Here is a 23,193-nt window from a genome sequence, read left to right on the forward strand (position 1 = left end):
GGCTCCTAAGGGACACGCAAACGCAAAATTTGACATATAGACGTACATGCAACAAATTTGTGGATTTTCACGTCAAAGACGTGAAAAATCCACAAATTTGACGTATACCTATGCAACAAATTTTTTGACGTGAAAATCCACAAATTTGTTGCATAGGTATACGTCAAATTTTGCGTTTGCTTGTCCCTTAGGAGCCACCATACGATAGCCTTTTTATGAATAAGAAAAATAAGAAAAAATAAGAAAAAGTAACAACAATGATAGAAGGTATGATAAGATTATTGAATATAGAGGCTTGTGTAGGTACTATCTTATATACATGTTTATGTATGGTGTTTATGACATAACAAATAATCTGCACGTACTGTCAAGAAACACTAACAAAGCCCATGAATGTTTTGCTTACGATATTATTTTTCGATACTATCTTAAAAGATAGATAAATATAAAACGAAATAAATATATTTTTTAGAAAAAACAAAAATGAGAGATATAACACGTGCCGTAAAGTATTTTGGTGACAATAGTCAAATTACTGACTAATCGCCAATAAACCAAAACACAACAACAACTTTTTTATGAATGCGATAGCCTTTTTTATGATAGGACGAATCTTTTATTCTGGAAATTCTCACCATGACTACTCACTTAAAGAGTAAAGGAGTTGATATACGTAGAGTGGATACCTGGACATTGTGGAATAAAAGGGAACGAGATGGCGGATTTCCACGCTAAGGCCGCATTAGTAAAGAAAATAGAAGTCAATAATAATTTGTCAGAGATGAAAAGCTTAATTATTACAAGTTCCAAACTCATTTGGCAAGAAAGGTGAAACAAAATCAACTCGTATTTGAAAACATTTCAAAAAGATGTTAATAAACACTAAATATGTTCATTAGAGAGACAACATTCAACAACTATTCATCGACTCCGCTTTGGAGTCCTTGGACTTAACCAGGATCTCCTTAGATTGAGAATTCATGCTACTGGCCGGTTTCTGTAATGACCCAGTGAAATAGAGACTGTAAAACTCTTTTTAGTACATTGCCCTAACTATATAATAGAAAGGGCTATATTTTTAACAGGAATAAACGAATCCCAACCGGAAAAAAATATGGAATACTTTAAAAAAAGTGCGAGTCCAGTATACAAAAAGCTATTGCACGGTTCGTTCTCAGAACGAAACGGTTCCCTATATCAGGAAGTAATACCTCCCTTGATGAACAGTAAAACATAATACAATATTATAAATATGCTAAATTACACTCAGTACATTAAAAATATAATAACATAATGTAATAAGAAAATAAAATAAGAACAGTAAAACATAATACAATATTATAGTATGCTAAATTACACTCAGTACATTAAAAATATAATAACATAATGTAATAAGAAAATAAAATAAGAACCGTACAATATTATAAATATGCTAAATTACACTCAGTACATTAAAAATATAATAACATAATGCAAAAAAAAAAAAAAATAAGAAAAAGTAACAACAATGATAGAAGGTATGATAAGATTATTGAATATAGAGGCTTGTGTAGGTACTATCTTATATACATGTTTATGTATGGTGTTTATGACATAACAAATAATCTGCACGTACTGTTAAGAAACACTAACAAAGCCCATGAATGTTTTGCTTACGATATTATTTTTCGATACTATCTTAAAAGATAGATAAATATAAAACGAAATAAATATATGTTTAAAAATACAAAATTGAGAGATATAACACGTGCCGTAAAGTAAATTACTGACTAATCGCCAATAAGCCAAAACACAACAACAACTTTTTATGAATGGAATCTGTCGGTGAGGGCGACGGTGAGTTTTCAAGGTTTTACTAAGTACGGATCAGAGCATTTATGTGAACAATGATGTTATTTGCAAAAATTAAAAATTACATGTGTTGCTATTGATATTGTCTTCTAAGTTAAGATAAATAATGATGTTAATCATCATAACAAATCAAAATTATGACAAGTTATTGTGTAATGTATTGTTTGCCCAAAACCTTAGGACATTGTATTCTTTTAAGAAGGCAGTTAAAACTATGTTATTGTCTAAAGTATTGATCATGTCGTGTGTAATTCTACTGTATTCATGTTCGTGTGTACATTGACTGTATATTCAACAATGATGTGTAATCGTCCATGACCTGGCATCGTTTTTTCCATTCATGAATGAACCTGCATTCAATCAGCAGATGTATGAGATTGATTGTATTATTACCAACGCTTCTTCTCTCCCCTTTCCTTTCTTCTCTGCAAGTCACTCTTTTTTATTTTTTTAGTTGTATTGTTGTATCTAATTTGAGGGCTGCGGGCACGTCAAGCTACTTTGCTTATTTCTGTAGCCCTCCTGCATCTAATGTATGTTAATTATGCATTCAATATATTTGTTTAAATTCAATATATTTGTTTAATATCGTTTATTATCTGTATAAAATTATATGCACTTGAAATATTGTATCAAGCCATATTATGTTCATGAAAATGTATGATGAAAAAAAGAAAAAAGATGCAGAAACCAATAAATCAAATCAAATCAAATCAAATCAAACTGGCTGCTTTGCCTAAAGTTAATAGGAGCATCTGCTTTAGTACCAATTCCAAGTTCCTCATAATTTCATTTCACTATAAAAATCGTTTTCCCAAACATTACAAATAAGGCTCACGGGTATAAACATATAGCACTGGAAGACGTTTTACCTGTGTGTAGAATGATTACAAATAGGCACAGAGCCTATTCCCTGAAAGGTTTATTAATACGAAGAAAAAAATCTTTGCCAATAAAGTGCTGGCCGTTGTTGACAAACATATCTTCGTGTCGTCCCATTCTATATGTTGAAGTTGCAGTACGTTAAAGCCACGTGCGTGTATAAAGATAAATTATACATAAAGAACACTCAATGGACTCGAGACAGAAATGGTCTTTATAGGCAGATGGTTTGTGTGCATGGTTTTCTTTAGAACTAGTGTCCCTTAAAACGAAAAATGAGATCTTTATAGACAGGTTGGTTTTTCATACGGAGGGTCACTAAAGCGCGTGTGACCGTACTGAAATTTTAATACAGTGATTGCACCAATGCGCTTTCCTATGATTATTCTTTGTCAGTGACTTTCAAGCCAGTATGTGCACTCTCTCCACTCTGTAGGGAGTATTCGTACCATCTTTCCCCCACCACCCACACACACACACACACACACACACACACATATATACATGTTAGTAACAAGTAATAATGTGTGTTTTGCATGCACCTTTATTGCTATCGTTTATTTACCTTCAATTTATTTCAATGTCATTTTTGTGTTTACTATTGAGAACATATTAGAATGATACCTTTCCTCAATTGTTTAATATAATGACTACACACTAACCATGGGGGCGTTTCACAAAACTTGTCATCAGTGACAAATCACAGTTTTTGTTATAAGCTACTGAAATCCTTGCTTCTGATTGGTTATCGGCAGATTTGTCACTGAAAAGGGCTTTGTGAAACTCCCCCTGCATACAAGCTGATCCACTTGGTCGCCCAAATGGTTCATCCTATGCACTTCATTGTAACCTTATTCAATAAATTGCATTTATAGAATATATGCGATCGTGACGTATTAAATGCATAGCGTCGCCGGTTGCTAAGTAAATATAAACAAGGCAACCGGCTGCCTGTCGATGACCGAGCTATTAATCGCTCCAGGGGTGATTTTCCACAATACATACATATTCTGTGTCAGGAATATTTACATCATCATATGTTCATTTTCATTTTCATTTTTACCATCATCATTATCTCCAACATCAGCACCATCCATTTGATAATGGATTGTAATACTGCGTAAGGAGAGGGTGCGATGGCTCAGTGGTAGAGCAGTGGTGGCGTAATCGGGAGGTCCCAGGTTCGAAGCAAAGTCAATGTGGTTGTTCCCTTTGATAAGGCATTGACTGTGACGTTCTTAGCAGTCATGTAAAACAATCATTAAACAAACGTATAAACGAACTAGCCCGACAAATCAAAGAAATAATGGACAACCGCTTTCCTGAACTTCGAAAAATTTGCCAGGAGGCACATAAAACACCCATCGTTCGTCTTTCTATTTGGCTTTTGGCGTCGCTAAACTTTAAAAAAATACCCAAATAAAATGGGTGCGGCAAGGGGGAAGAGATTAAATCAACTTTACACCGCCGAGGACAATAACCACCGACATCCCCCCCCCCCTAGGACAATTATCCCCCCCCCCCCAAAAAAAAAAAAAAAAAAAAAAAAAATCTTTCTTTATTAAAACCAACGTATTAACAGGGGGGACTTTTCCTTTTATGAACAGGGGGAGGGGAGTAATTGTCCTCGGGGTGGTTGTCCTTGGCGGGAGGGGGAATTGTACACGGGGATAAATTTCAGGGATGGGGGGGGGGGGGGTTCTTTCGTTTATGTAGCTGCATTTCTCTGTATTTCTTTGGAACAATCTCCCCCTCCAAATTCGAAATGCTGGTTCTTTAAAACAATGCAGTCGTGTTCCTGAATAGCCCTTTTGACCTTTTCCCTTTTATATGTAATGTTGTAGATTAATGTAGGATACTCTTAATTATGGACTATTCGTATTTTGATTGTAAGTGATCTGTAATATGTACGTGTATTATTTCATTTGCAAAGTTTTAATGATAATTGAATTGATTGATGTAATTTGTAATGCAACTTCTGTTTCCTTTACTTTCAACTATTTCCCTTCTAAACCGCATAAAGGCAATATGCAATTTGCGGTATAGAAATATCTTATTATTATTATCATTAATTGTCCTCGGGGTAATTGCCAACGGGAGGTGATTGTCCTGAGGTTAGGGGCTATTTAAACTTTCCTGTGATATTTGTCCTCGGGGGAGGTTGTCTATTGGGGGTAATTTTCTTGAGGGTAATTTTCGCGGGGATATTTGAGGGGGGGGGGGGTAGTTTTCCGGGGGTAATTGGCCAAGGTGAGATTGTCCATCCTGGAATTTTCCTGATACGAATAAGACTAATATAAGATTTCCTCTCTCTCTCTCTATCTCTCTCTCTCTTTCTCTCTCTCTCAATATATCTCTTTCTCTCACTCTCTCTCTCTCTCTCACCCTCTCTCACTCTCTCTCATTTCATCTCTCTCTCACTCTCTCTGTTTTGTCTCTCTTTCTGTCATTCTCTCCCTCTCACTCTCTCTCTCTCTCTCTCTCTCTCTCTCTCTTGTCTTCCTTTCTAAATCGCTCCTTCTCTATTTTCCTCTCTCTTTCTTTTTTTTCTTTCTCTCTCTCTCTCTCACACTTTATCTCTCTCATTCTCCCTCTATTTCTCTTTCTAATTATCTCTCTCCATTTCTCACTCACTCCTTCTCTCCTCTCTCTCTCTCTCTCTCTCTCTCTCTCGCTCCTTCTGTCTCTCTTTCTCTCTGATCTTCTTTCTATCTCTCGCTATCATTCTCCCTCTCTCTCAGTCCATTCTTATCTTTCCAGTCTCAAAAAGAAGTTACCGACAAAATAGAACTTCAACTTTCATAATCCATAAAATATGTCTTTATTAAAAATTTATTTCAGTGAAGCCATTAATACAAAAGTAAAAGGGAGTGCGGAATATTCATTCTCCTCTTTTTTGTAATTCTATTATTTTTGAATCCATGGTACATCGGTAAATTTAAGAACTGACAGTATTTTTACGGTTATCACTAATACTAAAACCGACAAAATCCTTTGGTACTTCAAAAATGGGAGACCCTATGCACTAACTAAATTCTTCCGGAATAACCATCAAGAAATAATAGAGTTCGTTACTTACTGTCGATCTGTTTCATAGATAAACTCGTAAATAAAAATAAGAAAATTATTTTTGAATCAATTATTTGTGTTTCATAAATTACTATTTGATTTTTCATTTTTAACCTTTCAGGGAACTTTAGTCCACATATCTACAATGTACAACGTTTAGAAGAACAAATATACATATAAAAATAAAGCATTATCTTAGCATATATCAGTCAAAGCTTTTACCTGTTTTTCATCAATCTTTGCTGTTGTTTTAGAATGTACATGTGACATAAATTCATGTTTCAAATCAGTTAAAAGAGTTTTATCCTTCAATCTGCCTCTTGCTTTCAAATGTTTAACGTATTTCTTATAAATTATGTATTCGGTAAAAGTAATCAAAATGTTTACCAATGGGCAAGAAAACCATACATCTCTCAGAATAGCTAAAGTTATTCCTTTGGGTTTCCTTTAAGTAATGCATTATTGGGACATCCAGTGTTGCTGTTTACAGGCCTGAGAGTTGTAAACAAATTTAGATATTCCTTGCAAGTCCGGTGTGTGCAAATTATGACTAACTGTGTACAAATAATGCAAACGGCTGACAATATGTTTTAACGCCGCGTTAGCTTTCTTATCCTTTATGCACGGTTGCTCAGTGTCCACTCGTGTACTTTTGCACAAAATAATAGGTACCCACGATGTCATTCGGGTAACATACTAGTTTTTGCAAATTTATCCTTTACCGGCCTTGATTAGCTCGATGACAGTCCCAGCCTTATACCACAGCTATAGATAGAATTTGCTCTGGAAAAATTCAATATTATTGTAGCCCTTGATAAATATAAAATGGCTCAGGGAGATTATTTGTGTGGCATATAAAGTGTTAACTTTTACATCATCATCATCATCATCATTATACTAATCACCTAGTTTAGTTTTTCAAGAGCAGCAGCGAGTGATAGGACATCAATAAGTGGAACCTTAAGATCATCTTTCATTGACTGATAGAAAGCTTGTGGGGCTGTGATCAGTAGTTTCTTCAGTTGCAGTAGTTGGGTTCCATTGAGGGTTTTCAAAGCTTTGTTACGTGTTGTGACGCTGTTAGCTGCCAGCCAATCCTGGACCTTCTTGGAATCCCATCCGGGTACTTCAGATTCCACAGGAGGTGGTTTCGGTTCTTGCTCTGGGGACGGGGGACCTTTCGAGTAAAATAGAGCACAAGTAAATAAACGAAACTCATTTAAAAACAAATACATCTATAACAACATATCACAAAATATGAATTTAACCACCAACAAAAATATTATTCGCCTTGTTCTTTCTGCTAGATTAGTTTTACTCACTTTAACTAAAATAAATCTCTGTATAAAAAATTTGTAATTGTAAGTATACATGTATACTTATTTATATTATGCTAAAATATTCATACTAATAAAGAAGCATGCAAGAGTACGAACAAAAACTAGAAGGTTAGTTTTTTATTGAAAAAATGATATACGCAGAATAGCAACTTATCACGTAATCAAGGAATAAAACAAAAGATATAAACTAATGACATAAAGGTTATTATTTAGATATAAATAATATTCTCTCTTTCTCTCTCTCTCTCTCTCTCTCTCTCTCTTTTTTTCTCTTTCTCTCTCTATCTCTCTCTTCTCTCTCTCTCTCTCTCTCTTCTTCTCTCTCTCTCTCTCTCACCCTCTTTACAATGTCAGTGACATACCGGGAGCAGCGGTCACGTTCTGGACCGTTTCTTTCTGCACTGCGAATTCTTTTTCAATGATGCTGGTGAGTACCTCGGGGACAAGCTCGGCTTGCTGAACCATGTAGTAGATCTTCCCTGCCGTGATACCGCCTAGCCAACCAGAAGCTTTGAAGTCATTACTCACCTTCACAGGGATAATCTTCTTCTTGCATTCGTAGGCATAAGACGCTTCTAAAAACATGAAACAAAAGATCCATTTAAAAATTATATTTTAATGATTTCATATCGGCTGGGAAAGATCGTAAGAAAAGAAATTTCCTTTGAAAAGAAAGAATTGTTATTCAAATTCATATGCAGTTCGATACCATTTGTTTGTATACCCACAATACAAGTGTTAACAATCACCAGGATTAGCCTTTAGTTTTACGACCAACAGGCCTCATGTAAGGCCTTGTATTCCCCAATAAGGTATGTCATTATCTTGCATTTTCCTAAACCGAAGACTCTCTTGATTAGAACACTAAGAAATAAGGGCACAATTGGGGTGCAGACTTGCAAACACCTTCATGTATTTGGCAGAGAGTGCTGCTATTGTAGCATAATTGCACCATTTTCTATTATTGTGTGTGTGTGTGTGTGTGTGTGTGTGCGTGCGCGTTTGTGTTTCCAGGCAAACGTGGACGTTCATTATAATACACACCTTCAAACCGTGGACACTCGCCAAATGCGGACGTCCTCGGTGAAAAAAAACTGAAGCAAAGGGATTAGATAGTGTTTGGTATGTCCGAATTAAATTATCGCATCGATCCAAGGAAGTCCGCGGTATCCTGTGCTAAATCATACATAAAGTGTGTAAAGGATCTGCCGTGTGTCATATTTCACCGCCTGACACGATAGAGGAGACCCTAAAGCCCTCTAGTGGTTCTTCGAGGCCAGTCCGCGGTCGGGCATCTTTCGCGCGCCCCAGGTTTTTCGCGGCAATTTCGGTAGCTAGTACAGTGGCCGTGCAGTATGCGCGTGGACGTGGCCACGTCCACGCGCATACATGCAGATCACGATTGGAAAAGCTAGCTGCACTGAACAACTGACAACAACAGAGAGAGGTGAGTAAGTATTTTATGCATGTACTTGTTTTAATTACATTAACTTGGACGAGATCACAACCCAGGGTTGACGGCAGGCCATAGGCTTATTTACTAAAAACAAATAATTAGACTAGTCTATAGACCTCTATAACGGCCCAACGGCAACGTGGTACTCCTACGTAGCATCCATGCATTTTCATTAGACCAGGACCGATTAGGCCTATGCATGACTAGATCTAGATCATGAGTATGGACAAAGAAAATGACGTCCCATTTGCATGGAGTATTCATTTTTTCCGGAATTGAAGAGGCTCTTTTCATCCTAAATGTATGCGACAGCTCCCGTATTGTATACTGTTGCATGGAATTGGAAGATCTGTTGTGGTTGTTTGTTTTTGATCATGAGAGTTACATTCTTTTGCACATGGTTGTGATGGAAAACGGGTTTTTATGTAGTGCAGTAGACATTACTGGACAACGGGGTTACAACTTGTTCTAGGGTGAGTTCTTTAATTATGGTGTAGCATGATGGTCATGACGATCAGTAGGCCTAACTTTCAACGGAGCTAGATCTAAATCTAGGTCTAGATCTAGGCTAATTCCGAAACAAGTTTAATTTAACTTCCAAAAAGGGCCTAGACTCTAGATCTACTCCCTAGCTCTAGAGTTTAGATCTAGACTAGATCTAGAACTAGTCTAGAGATAGTAGAGTCTAGACATCTATGATCTAGATCTAGATGTAGGTAATAAATATAATCAGCGTTTGTGTTTACAGGCAAACGTGGACGTTCATTACTAGATATAGATTCTAGATCTAGTCTAGATCTAGAACTAGATCTACACACCTTCAAACCGTGGAATGCACCTCCCAAATGCGGACGTCCTCGTTGAAAAAAAAGGCGTAGGCCTAGACCTAGATTCTAGTAGAATACTGCTTGGCGGCGCTATTAAATTATCGCAGCGATCGAGGAGGTCCGTGATATTCTGTGCTAAATCAAACTCAAAGTGTGAGGCTTAGTCTAATCCAACTTAATAATTAGACCCTAGCAATTATATAAAAGTCATATTGCACGCTAAGAAATCGATATCTAGCGCAGCGTACGCGTATCTAGCTAGATATAGATCAAAAGCGGGGAGCGGAGTATTATTAGAAAACAATTTTTTGTTAACTTTTGCCTTGGAGTTAGGCCTAGCTGTTTTGACTTATGGATTCTATAATGAAGCCATGAATTTCAGCTGTCTGATGTATGGATTTTATTTTTACTCAAGGCAAGTGGAATCCCGTGGACTTTTTGGTAAGCCTGCAAGGCCGCAGGGTCTTATCTTTCCATTTTCTAGAACCAACATGAACATAATATACTCTAGATATAACTCTCGTAGACTCTAAACTTTTGTTTGTTTTGATTTTCATGTGTCGGTATTTTATAAAACAAATAACGCACTTGACCCTGTTGTGCGTAATGTAAATGCAGTGTACGGTCGGTTTTTCCAGATGGTGCGCCCTGTGAACTCGCCGCAAGCAGCTCGTTGCACAGAGGCGGCACCAATCTAAAGAAACCTCGCGTGTACTGTAAGGCTGTGAATAACCGTGTAATGAGGTACTCGAGTACACTTCCAGGCTTACAGTCAAATAGTCGGACGCCGTGTTTTCTTTTATAATAAAAATTATTTAAAAAAAAAAATTACCACCATACTATGGTAGAAGACTAGAAGAATACCGAAAACTCAACTTATTTTACCTTGAGTTCCAGTTGAAGGCGCTGATTCAATAATAATAATTGTAAACAATGCTGTTTTTAAAACCAAAGATGACTTGACCTCCGAGTCCAAACAGAAATCCGGACATTTGGTCCCAGTTTCTGAGTGGTGAGTTGACAGTGATTGAGCTGGAAACATTTTTACCCACGATACCATGCTAGCGCTAGCTCCCGGGCACGGGTAAGCGTCGGCCTGGACAGTGCAAATGTCATGTCGTATTCAGATATATTGTGTAAAAATGTCTCTCGATCATTTAAGAATGTCAAATTCAGTTCTCAACACGAGAGGTACATGTAAATGTAACTTGACTTATGCTCAGTCAGAAATGTCAACCCCTTATAACACGTTTAATAGGTAACACGTCTATGGAGAGCATAATTGTTGTGTGAACCCTTCAGTAGCACCCTTTATTTTTCCTCGGCCATGACATTTTTAATTTCACCTTCAAATTTTTTTTGGAAAAATTTGCCAAGTTCAAATTCAGAATAGAACTTGTTGTTGGTTTAAAATGGTTTACCCTGACCTTCACATTTGAGGATCTCAATATTTTGAGCACCAGAGCTCTAGCTCTCCTTAACAACATTTCAGGACCTCGATTTACATACTGAGCTCTTTAGTACTACTTGAAATACAGATGTGCAAAGATAGAGCTCCTTGTTCAGCACCTTAGTAAACTAAGGAGAGAGATCAACAGAGCTCCTGATTTTTTTAGAAATGAAGGCCTGTAAAAAAAATCACTGTTCGATTTCCCCTGTGTTACCAAATGCTCACTAAATTTTCAACAATTTATTATATCTTGTCTATTTCAGGATTTGATAGCACTCTGACAGGGAATAATTAGCCTTTTGACCCCCCCCCCCCCCCCCTGACTGGGAAAGTTTGCCAGAGATCGGGAAATTTGCCCCTTAGAGCGGACAGCTAGGCCTGGTACACCCCTGAGCATGTTTATAGGATACTGAATGGTAAATAGGCCTAATGGGTAGGCACAGCAAAGAGAACAGAAGAGCATACCTAAAGAGAAGAAAGGTAAAAATCAGAGAAGTGAAATTAGCTCAGGAAGATAATCACACAAGTCACATTCAAGTTGATAGCCCGGCAACAAGAAGCCATATTGTTACTGAAGATAACAGCCATTCTAACAGTCACAGACATACCCTCTCATCATCATCGTCGTCTCTATTTCCTACATGGACATCAGCATCACTTCCATCAACTCGTGGTCAGATTTGTGTGAATACTGCAAAATCAATTTGCACCAGTAAAGCCTCTTCAACAACAGCTGCAATTTTGCGAGGTGAAATCCCTAAAAAAGTATCAAATGACATTTTGATGACAAAGTGGAATGAACACAGATTGCTGTATAAACAATTGACTCTTGTCAAGAGAAGATTAAACGTGATAGAATATGGAAAAAGAGGTCAGATGCTTAATCAGATGGGAGTCGATATGAAAAGATGAACAACAATAATTTAAGGTGTGTATTTTGGAATTTACTGACCATTCACATTAGTGGACAAATTCTCAAATGCTATAAATATTGCTTAAAAATGTGTCGCCTGTCAGCTGATCATCCATACTGTATTAGCACGAAGACTGAGGAATATGACACTTACATGTAACAAATAAGTGATCATTTATTAATATCTTGTTGTCATCTTCCACATTTTTTCTACTTTTTGAGTGGGGATAATATCATGCGGTACAAACATTTCCTGGTCTTCACTAGTGGTATCTAAAATGTGATAAGACTGGCAAGATACTGAAGTACACTGAGCTTTAAGTTAAGCCAGGATTATACTCAGGCGTTTTTTACGCCAGTGGGAGACGCCGCTGAGGCTTTCACGAAGGCTTTGGTGACTTCAGCGTCTCCGAAAAAAATGCCAGCGACACAGACGCCGCGGAAAGCGAGAAAATTCAAAATGTTGAACTTTTTCTTTCTCCACCGCGACAGACAGAGTGTTTGAGGTCACATGATCTTGTGCACATTTCATAAAAGAGTTTGGTGAAAATCCCCAAAGCCAGCGAATTTGAGTTGCTTTGTGTTTTGAGTGGGGCTAAACATAGGCAGTGGAATGAAAATATGTGTTTATTTCATTTTAAGGCAGCTCCATAAGCTATGGTTAGTTGCACATAATATATCCTTACAAGTGGCAAAGAAGAAAATCTGCCAATTAAAGCCCCATGGTAATACTAATTAGTAATATTATCAGGTTTTATCAAGTCAATGAACAAGTATAATTTCTATTAATATTTAAGCTGCATGTTTTGACGTTCCTACAAATGTATCTGAGGCTGCTTTTAAGCCGATCTTGAAATTGCAACTAAATGAGTGCGAAGACTGAGGAGAGACGCTTACAAATGCTTTAGTGATCATGTGTAATACATGTAGATAGAACATAATTATGTGTTCTAGTATCTTGTTGTCATCTTCTATCTTAAAATTTCAGTTGCCTTTTGAGTGTGGCTACTATCAGGTCATGCGGAATGAACTTTCTCTGACCTTCAGAGCTGATCTTGAAGGTTACTTGTTAGAAATGAGTGCGAAGATTGTGGCAAGCTAGAGACCAAGCGCAACTTTATAGATCATGTATCAGAATAGAAAGTAATCATAAAATAGTGAGTGTCTTGTTGTCATCTTCGATCGTTGAATTTGAGTTGCTTTGTATTTTGAGTGGGGCTAAACATAGGCAGTGGAATGAAAATATGTGTTTATTTCATTTTAAGGCAGCTCCATAAGCTATGGTTAGTTGCACATAATATATCCTTACAAGTGGCAAAGAAGAAAATCTGCCAATTAAAGCCCCATGGTAATACTAATTAGTAATATTATCAGGTTTTATCAAGTCAATGAAAAAGTATAATTTATATTAATATTTATAAGCTGCATGTTTTGACGTTCCTACAAATGTATCTGAGGCTGCTTTTAAGCCGATCTTGAAATTGCAACTAAATGAGTGCGAAGACTGAGGAGAGACGCTTACAAATGCTTTAGTGATCATGTGTAATACATGTAGATAGAACATAATTATGTGTTCTAGTATCTTGTTGTCATCTTCTATCTTAAAATTTCAGTTGCCTTTTGAGTGTGGCTACTATCAGGTCATGCGGAATGAACTTTCCCTGACCTTCAGAGCTGATCTTGAAGGGGCATATTAGAAATGAGTGCGAAGATTGTGGCAAGCTAGAGACCAAGCGCAACTTTATAGATCATGTATCAGAATAGAAAGTAATCATAAAATAGTGAGTGTCTTGTTGTCATCTTCGATCGTTGAATTTGAGTTGCTTTGTATTTTGAGTGGGGCTAAACATAGGCAGTGGAATGAAAATATGTGTTTATTTCATTTTAAGGCAGCTCCATAAGCTATGGTTAGTTGCACATAATATATCCTTACAAGTGGCAAAGAAGAAAATCTGCCAATTAAAGCCCCATGGTAATACTAATTAGTAATATTATCAGGTTTTATCAAGTCAATGAAAAAGTATAATTTATATTAATATTTATAAGCTGCATGTTTTGACGTTCCTACAAATGTATCTGAGGCTGCTTTTAAGCCGATCTTGAAATTGCAACTAAATGAGTGCGAAGACTGAGGAGAGACGCTTACAAATGCTTTAGTGATCATGTGTAATACATGTAGATAGAACATAATTATGTGTTCTAGTATCTTGTTGTCATCTTCTATCTTAAAATTTCAGTTGCCTTTTGAGTGTGGCTACTATCAGGTCATGCGGAATGAACTTTCCCTGACCTTCAGAGCTGATCTTGAAGGGGCATATTAGAAATGAGTGCGAAGATTGTGGCAAGCTAGAGACCAAGCGCAACTTTATAGATCATGTTTCAGAATAGAAAGTAATCATAAAATAGTGAGTGTCTTGTTGTCATCTTCGATCGTTGAATTTGAGTTGCTTTGTATTTTGAGTGGGGCTAAACATAGGCAGTGGAATGAAAATATGTGTTTATTTCATTTTAAGGCAGCTCCATAAGCTATGGTTAGTTGCACATAATATATCCTTACAAGTGGCAAAGAAGAAAATCTGCCAATTAAAGCCCCATGGTAATACTAATTAGTAATATTATCAGGTTTTATCAAGTCAATGAAAAAGTATAATTTATATTAATATTTATAAGCTGCATGTTTTGACGTTCCTACAAATGTATCTGAGGCTGCTTTTAAGCCGATCTTGAAATTGCAACTAAATGAGTGCGAAGACTGAGGAGAGACGCTTACAAATGCTTTAGTGATCATGTGTAATACATGTAGATAGAACATAATTATGTGTTCTAGTATCTTGTTGTCATCTTCTATCTTAAAATTTCAGTTGCCTTTTGAGTGTGGCTACTATCAGGTCATGCGGAATGAACTTTTCCTGACCTTCAGAGCTGATCTTGAAGGGGCATATTAGAAATGAGTGCGAAGATTGTGGCAAGCTAGAGACCAAGCGCAACTTTATAGATCATGTATCAGAATAGAAAGTAATCATAAAATAGTGAGTGTCTTGTTGTCATCTTCGATCTTTGAATTTGAGTTGCTTTGTATTTTGAGTGGGGCTAAACATAGGCAGTGGAATGAAAATATGTGTTTATTACATTTTAAGGTGGCTCCATCAGCTATGGTTACTTTTGCACCGAATTCCTAACACGTGGCAGTGGATGTGTGTTGATAAGAAAAGAAAATCTGCCAATTAAAGCTCATGATAATATTTACTAATTTGTCAAATAATCATTAGGTTTTATCAAATCACTGAAAAAGTATGTGTACCATACTCCATTTTTTTAAAACTAATTTTTAAGCTGCATATATATGTTTTGACGTTCCTACAAATGCATCAAAGCTGATTTTGAAATTGCAATTAAATAAGTGCGAAAACTGGAGTGAGACGCTTACAAATGCTTTATTGATCACATACAAGTAATAGATAGAATATAATTATGTGATATTAAGTATCTTGTTGTCATCTTCTATCTTAAAATTTCAGTTGCCTTTTGAGTGTGGCTACTATCAGGTCATGCGGAATGAACTTTCCCTGACCTTCAGAGCTGATCTTGAAGGGGCATATTAGAAATGAGTGCGAAGATTGTGGCAAGCTAGAGACCAAGCGCAACTTTATAGATCATGTATCAGAATAGAAAGTAATCATAAAATAGTGAGTGTCTTGTTGTCATCTTCGATCTTTGAATTTGAGTTGCTTTGTATTTTGAGTGGGGCTAAACATAGGCAGTGGAATGAAAATATGTGTTTATTACATTTTAAGGTGGCTCCATCAGCTATGGTTACTTTTGCACAGAATTCCTTACACGTGGCAGTGGATGTGTGTATTGATTAGAAAAGAAAATCTGCCAATTAAAGCCCATGGTAAAATTTACTAATTAGTCAATTAATCATAAGCATATACATGTAATTATGTGATAGTATTAAGTATCTTGTTGTCATCTTCTATCTTAAAATTTCAGTTGCCTTTTGAGTGTGGCTAATATCAGGTCATAAGGAATGAACTTTCCCTGACCTTCAGAGCTGATCTTGAAGGACATTATCTGAAATGAGTGCAAAGAGACCCAACTTCCCAAGTGCAGCTTTATTGATCATGTATCAGAATAGAAAGTAATCATGCAATAGTGAGTGTCTTGTCAGCTATCTTTGAGTTGCTTTTTTGAGTGGGGCTAATTCCAGGTCCTGTAGAAAATCACACCATTATGATTTGTTGTTAAATGAGAATTAAACAGATTTTCTGTTTTCCAAATATTATATTTAAATTTAAATTTAAAGTGTCAAAAGTGCCACCTATTTCACAGTATTAGGGATCCTTAAGGTGTGTTTCTAGATCCTACCTTGAGCATCAATGCACTGGCAGTCAGATGACTAGGAAGCTTCCTTATGTGAACATTGTGTAACGTTTATAGTCAAATGGAGACTTTAGGCTAACTTTATTAGGCTTACCAGTTGATCACCGCTATGTATACCGGTAATGTTTTGCATATCAACTTGGGACTTAGGAGCCAACTGTGATCAGGTCCTCAGTTTGCTAGGACCAGATGATAAGAACACGTTCATATGTGTAAATTGTGTAAACTAAAGTTTGCAAGTCAAATACTTTAGGCCAATGTTTGCTCTGTTTCCAGGTAAACTTATATGCCATGATAGGCCAATGTGTAATGTTTTGCATATCAATTATTGACTTATGGGCAATTATAATCAGGTCCACAGTTGGCTTGGGTCAGATGACCAGGAAGCATCCTCACGTGTAAATTGTGTAAACTGAAGTTTGTAGGTCAAATGGGGACTTTTGGCCAACTTTACTTGGCTCATCAGTTGATCAGGGCATGATGACTCGTCAAAGGACCGCTATGTATAATGCAGGGCTTTTCAACCTGCGGCCCTCGGGACCATTTTGTGCAGCCCGCGAGACCTTCATGACAAAATAGTTTTAAAGCTATCAATCAATAATATGCAAATTTCATGTTCATTAAATCGACATCCATGTATTTTTGGTATTTGCAATACTACTCGTATGCATGCCCCCTTTTTATGACAGAAAATGGCAAAAAATACATTTGGCTTGAAAATAAGTTGCACAAAGATATTTCCCCTTGAACCTGGTTCACACGATTGCAGCCCGCGGTTGTTGAAAAGCCCTGGTATAATGTTTTGCATATCAACTTGGGCCTTACTAGCCAACTGTGATGAGGTCCTCAGTTTGCTAGGACCAGATGATGAGGAAGCATCAACATGTGTTAATTGTGTACTAAAGTTTGCAGGTCAAATGGGGACTTGGCCAACCAACTTTGCTAGGTTCCCCAGTAGAGTTATTATTATATAGGCCATGATTGGCAAATCATACTGTTTTGCATATCAAGTGGTGACTTATGGGCAATTTTAATCAGGTCCTCAGTTGGCTTGGGTCAGATGACCAGGAAGCATCCTCACGTGTACATTGTGTAAACTGAAGTTTGCATGTCAAATGGAGACTTTTGACCAACTTTACTGTTGCTAAGCAAAACATTAAATACAAATATATTACTTAGTGGTCCTTTGACGAGTCATCATGGTCCTGATGAACTGGTGAGCTGAGTAAAGTTGGCCTAAAGTTCCCATTTTACCTGTAAACTTTAGTTTACACAATGTACACATTAGTGCCCTGCGGGGCAAGACTTTCTTCTACCCCGACCCGGCACTACCCCAGTTTCATCAGCCCCGACCCGTAATTTTTCACCCTACCCAGAAAGTTTTTTTCTTGGACCAGACCGGACTGGACCGGGCATTTTTGCAGGGGTGTGATTTCTCTGGTTTTCTGGATTTTGAAATTTGATTTTTGTTTTTGTGGATTTTGTTGGTGTTGATTTTTTAATTTCTTTCTCTTAAAAGTGTTTAAAGCCTCTCCAAATGTCTAGTAAAATCCATAAAAGGGGTGGGGTTACCCCTTTCCTGGACCCCGGCGGTGAGGATGCTCGCTTCGCTCTATATTTGGATCTTCCTGGATTTTTTTCCAACCCTCAATCACACCCCTGATTTTTGTCACGGCCCGTAAACGTATGTCTATTTTGAAAATTATGCGTAAAATCACAATTTACATTCTGTAATAGGCAGTTTTTATTCTGAAATAAGCATATTCAACAAAAAAATAAATTACAACAATTTCAACGGAATACATCCATTGTGAAATGCTGATGGTTTTTATTTAGTTTTGGGGTGGTTATATTGAGTTTGGACTAATTTTGTTTAAAAATCAAAATTTACCCGAATGCAAATTCAACCCGCCCATGGACTGCCCCGAAAATGTTTGCCCCGACCCGGACAGGACTGTAAATTTGACTAAAAATCCTTACCCGACTTGGGTTTTGGTCCAGGTCGGTCCGGGGACATTCGGGGTTTCTGGGTGTTTCGTATGGCTCTAGTACACGATGCTTCCTCAACATCTGGTCCTAGCCAACTGAGGTTCTCATCACCCCAGAATCCACAGTGATATTTATTTTCTATTTTCTTGTTGCAGATACTTCCTGTAACTTGTTCGAAATCATGGTAAGTTTGTTTTTGTATTCATTGAACATTTGTTTGAAAATAATTACCATATGAATTGAAAAACAATTTGCAGGGACATGCTATAACTCAAGTCTGCTATGTACAATCATGGGGTGAGGCTACATGCTCTTGAGATGCATTACTTAAGGGAGCATTTATGATAAATGGGATTTTGTACACTGCTTGTTTTGAAATTAAAGGCCAAAAGTGATTTCTGCATAATTTTGTCAATCATTTGTGACTCGACACAGTCAAATGAGGTGGATGTCGGCATAATTTAATCATTTTGAATTATAACAACATGTTATTTTGATTTAATGTGTTTATATCATGTGAAATGAATATATGCCAAATTTGACTTGCATCTCCAATTCCTTTCCCGAGAATTACAACTTTTCTTTCATTTTTCTATTTATCGGAGTCGACACCAATTAATTACAAGGGTGCTGAATTCTGCACCATCTGTTGTAATCCTTGACCATTAAAAGATGTACGCTTTTAAAAATGATCGTTTAGGTATTTAAAAGTGTTAAAGCGACTACGACGTGAAAATGTCAATTAGCCTCATCCCCAGTGTGCTTTTACCAAAATGTGGATTTTCTTCATTTTCCAGGGGGGGTTGTCATGTTTGTGCTTTTTTTTCTTCATAGATTTTTGAATTTCATCACATTTTGAGTGTAATCAGTGGATAAACCCAAGATAAAAATATGAAGATATTGTCAAATGCCCCTTTAACTCTCAAGAGCACATAACTTTGAATTTCCAATTCAAGGCATTCCAGAAAAGCAATCTGAAATTTATCATAACTCTGGAAAGGAATGTAATAAATTAATGATTTTGGTATCAAAATGATCCTAGACTTGTGGAGAATGCATTACAGGTATTAACAAAATCTGAAGTTGGTCAACGCACATCATCATCAGCCTCATTTACCCGCGTTGGGTCACATTTATTATTCTAGAAAATATTTTTGAATAACATGCTCCCTTAAAGATAAAGTTGAGTTCTGGTCATGTGATTGCATTGTGAAAGAAACGGTGTGGAATCTATCAGAAAAGGTTGATCATCTAGTATATAAGTATTCGTGTGTATTGCAAGGTTCTGGAATCATCAAAATGATGAGACATTTGGCCAAAGCTTGGCAAAGTTACAATCACTGTACACAGAATGATGTATATGGGACTACACGAGCACATGGCGAAAAAAACCTACCCCCCGATTTTTACGTATTTTATGTCATATTTAGAATATGAAGGCATTTGAAGAGCCATGCTTTTCAGGGAACATGTTTAATCTGATGTTCTTCCACAATGATAACGCTCACAAATTATATTTTACCTCTTCCCAGAACTCAACCTTCTCTTTAAGGAAATGCTCTACCCTATTGGTCATTCAGTCACAAACAAAATATGATAAGCATGGTCTAGTGTGAAGGTTTAATGACAACTAAGTGTGTATTCCTTTTGTTTACACCAATCCGGCCAAGCCATTATTACTGTGGTGTCCCCGCTGTCAAACTGCTGTGTCCCCGCTGTCAAACTGCTGTGTCCCCGCTGTCAAACTGCTGTGTCCTGAGAGAGGGGGTTCATATCCTTTCATGGGATTGATGCATACATAATACAACACAATTGATCTATTGCAATGTGCAATCACGTATTAATTTGCAGAATCAAAATGTACCGTGCTGATTCAGTTGTGGTTCCGTCAACAGAGGGCCAAATACAGTAAACGCTCGACGGGTTGGTGTATAGAATGCATAACATGCACTTCAAACATCTGCTTTATTATTTTTAATTATAGGTATTGAAATGTATAGAGCATTTCATGACTGACCAACATTTTAATGCTCTTCACTTTAATTATTTTAAGAACCATATGACTTGCAAAAGTATAACTGTAATATTTAAATTTGTTGTCACCGCCCTTTAAATCTTTCACAGAAAGTTTCACTGAAACTATAAGTACTGTTAGGCTTTGACGAACGACCATATGCTTTGGGTAGTTTAGTCCGTTACCTTAAGCTTTCTGTTTATTTGATAAACTTATACTGACTGGTGATGAAACATTGCCATTTTGATCTCCTGCTGTATTACTGAGAAATTGCTTTCAAAAAGCTGATTAAATATGATTCAGTTTCATTAGAGTTCTGCTGTCCCATCACTTTGGATGTTACTAAATACTGTACTAACCCCATTATAGTCCCACCTAAATTTACACTGGAATGAACTTGAATTTAGAGGGTGGGATCAAAATCCCATTTTGATCCTAACAAAAAAAAACACAAGCATCAAAATGTCAGCCTTTTCTGACGTAAATGAATTCCAGATATTTTCAAGTGTCAAATGAGGTGTGTGATTAACAAAGATCTGCAAATGAACTGAAGCATAATCACAAGAGAAACTACCAAAACAGTAATAATAGCAAAAACTGCTTGTAACTAGAATTGTCTTCCAGCAAAGAGCTTCTAAGGTGGGATTATAATTGAACATGGGTCTACTCAGGTCAGTATGGCAATAGTCCATAGAATAGATGAAGTCCAGGCAATATCAGCATTACATCTGTGAGAAATTTCTGAAACTTTTGCATGTTGAAAGTACATGTAGGTGTACATGTAGATCATATCGAAGATCTCTATCTTGGTTGCAGTTAATCTTGACTTGAATCAATACCTCATCAAATCATTGACTTGCATGTATTATACAGGAACGATCAAGAAGGCGGGTTTCCCCAGAGCAAGTGGCAAAGAAGTGGTGTCAAATATCACAGGATCAGTCAGGGTTTCAGAAGAAATACATCAACCAATACATTGGTATTTTTTTATCACTGGCATTGTCCCTTTAATGCCATTTTCATCTTCATCTATATTTTGGTTTGTTAATTTCCTAAAACTTCATATATGTTTTGGTTTGGTTCCAAAACTTCGTTATTTTGGTTTGTTTCCTAATTTCTTCGTGTTTTTTGGAAGTTCTCTGAATCTTCATTGATGCGTTGTTTTTTTAGGCAAAAAAAAAAGAGGTTCGTCTCAAGTTCCACAGGTTCAAAACCCAAAGCGCTATGCATTTTTGTTTGTTTTTTGGTTTAGTCTAAAAAAGTTATGCGGGAGTGTCGTGGTCGAGTGGTTTAAGGCGCTTGACTGGAGATGCACTAATATCCTTTGGCAAGATATTAACCTGCACTTGCTACTCTCCACCCAGGTGTTAAATGGGTACCCAGCAGTAGGATGCGGCCGTCATTGTTTGTCAAACAGTTTTTTGAGCATCAAGTAACGCCTGGCTGGAATGCTCCCCAGGGAGTGGAGATCGTGCACAGTGTGTGCGGGCAAGCACTGAATCCTATGACCGGGCTAATAGTATATTTGTAAAGCGCTTAGAGACATTTGTATTTAAGCGCTATATAAAAGCTTAATATTATTATTATTATGCGCTCGTGGAAATTCCTTTTTTTATTGCATTTTTAGCCCACTTTTTTTTCTATTTTTTTGCTGCTTTGTGGCCATATTTTTATTTTTGCATATCAACTGGGGACTTAAGAGCCAACTGTGATCAGGTCCTCAGTTTGCTAGGACCAGATGATAAAGACGCAGTCATATGTGTAAATTGTGTAAACTAAAGTTTGCAAGTCAAATAGAGACTTTAGGCCAAGGTTTGCTCTGTTTCCAGGTAAACTTATATGCCATGATAGGCCAATGTGTAATGTTTTGCATATCAATTATTGACTTATGGGCAATTTTAATCAGGTCCACAGTTGGCTTGGGTCAGATCATGGACCTATTACGGATGGACATTCAACGTGATTCTTTCTTTGATCCAATGATAGTCACCGCCTTCTGATTATGTGCATCTTAATGAGAACATTCGGCTGTTTTAACAATAACGACTGCGTAAGCATTTTCGGGCATTGACAAAGGAGCAGTTTCCCTCTCTTGGGTTTTGTTTGGATGGTGTGCTCTGTAAGAGTATGTCTTCAATAAAAACATCCCCAATGGGGAGCAGCAAAGTTGAAAAGCAGACGATTTTGGTGATATGAAATGTATTATTACTGATTCGCACACTTTCGCACACACCCATGACCCTATAAAACAATTAGAAGGCTATGATCTTTATAAGCCCCGTGTGTTATAATTCTGGAATATTATGAGGAAATTGGGGAAAACGGGATTTTAAATCACAAACAATCCAAACAAAACCTATCTGGTAATATCAACATGTTTTTCAAAAATAGAACACAGTATATGGAATAACAATTTCCGATTATAGGCCAGAACTGCACATCGATTTTCCATGATTTAGGCGAGTTATTATCTTCTGCGCATGTAGATTAACATGTGTAAAATCACTATCTTGATTCTGTCCCGGCTTTTTGGCGGCGACCATGATGAGATCAAAGTGAAGAAACATTTACGGAATGTTATTGAGACGACATTGACGTAGACAATCACAATGAATTTGTTAAGAAAACGATGAATGTCCATCCGTAATAGGTCCATGGTCAGATGACCAGGATCGACGCATCCTCATGTGTACATTGTGTAAACTGAAGTTTGTAGGTCAAATGGGGACTTTTGGCCAACTTTACTTAGATCTGTGTTTTGGTTTGTTTCCTTATATCAATGCTTTGGTTTGTTTACTGACATCCATGTTTTGGTTTGTTTCCTTATATCCATAATTTGTTTCCTTATTTCCATAGTTTGTTTCCTTATATCCATAGTTTGTTTCCTTACATCCATGTTTTAGTTTGTTTACTGACATCCATGTTTTGGTTTGTTTACTGACATCCATGTTTTGGTTTGTTTACTGACATCCATGTTTTGGTTTGTTTCCTTATATCCATAGTTTGTTTCCTTACATCC

General features: G+C 36.9%; 1 protein-coding gene across 1 annotated transcript; it reads right to left on the reverse strand.

The window, feature by feature from the left end:
* Positions 1-5,531: 5,531 nt before the first annotated feature.
* Positions 5,532-18,188, reverse strand: LOC115927668. Its single transcript, XM_030993820.1, has 3 exons — positions 18,152-18,188; positions 7,505-7,717; positions 5,532-6,979 (listed from the first exon to the last, which is right to left on the reverse strand). The coding sequence occupies exons 1-3, from the start codon at positions 18,186-18,188 to the stop codon at positions 6,708-6,710; spliced, it is 522 nt and encodes a 173-aa protein (XP_030849680.1). The 3' UTR covers positions 5,532-6,707.
* Positions 18,189-23,193: the final 5,005 nt, after the last annotated feature.

This window comes from Strongylocentrotus purpuratus, unplaced genomic scaffold (genome assembly GCF_000002235.5).
Source record: "Strongylocentrotus purpuratus isolate Spur 01 unplaced genomic scaffold, Spur_5.0 spur5_scaffold_20, whole genome shotgun sequence".
Lineage (NCBI taxonomy): Eukaryota > Metazoa > Echinodermata > Echinoidea > Camarodonta > Strongylocentrotidae > Strongylocentrotus > Strongylocentrotus purpuratus.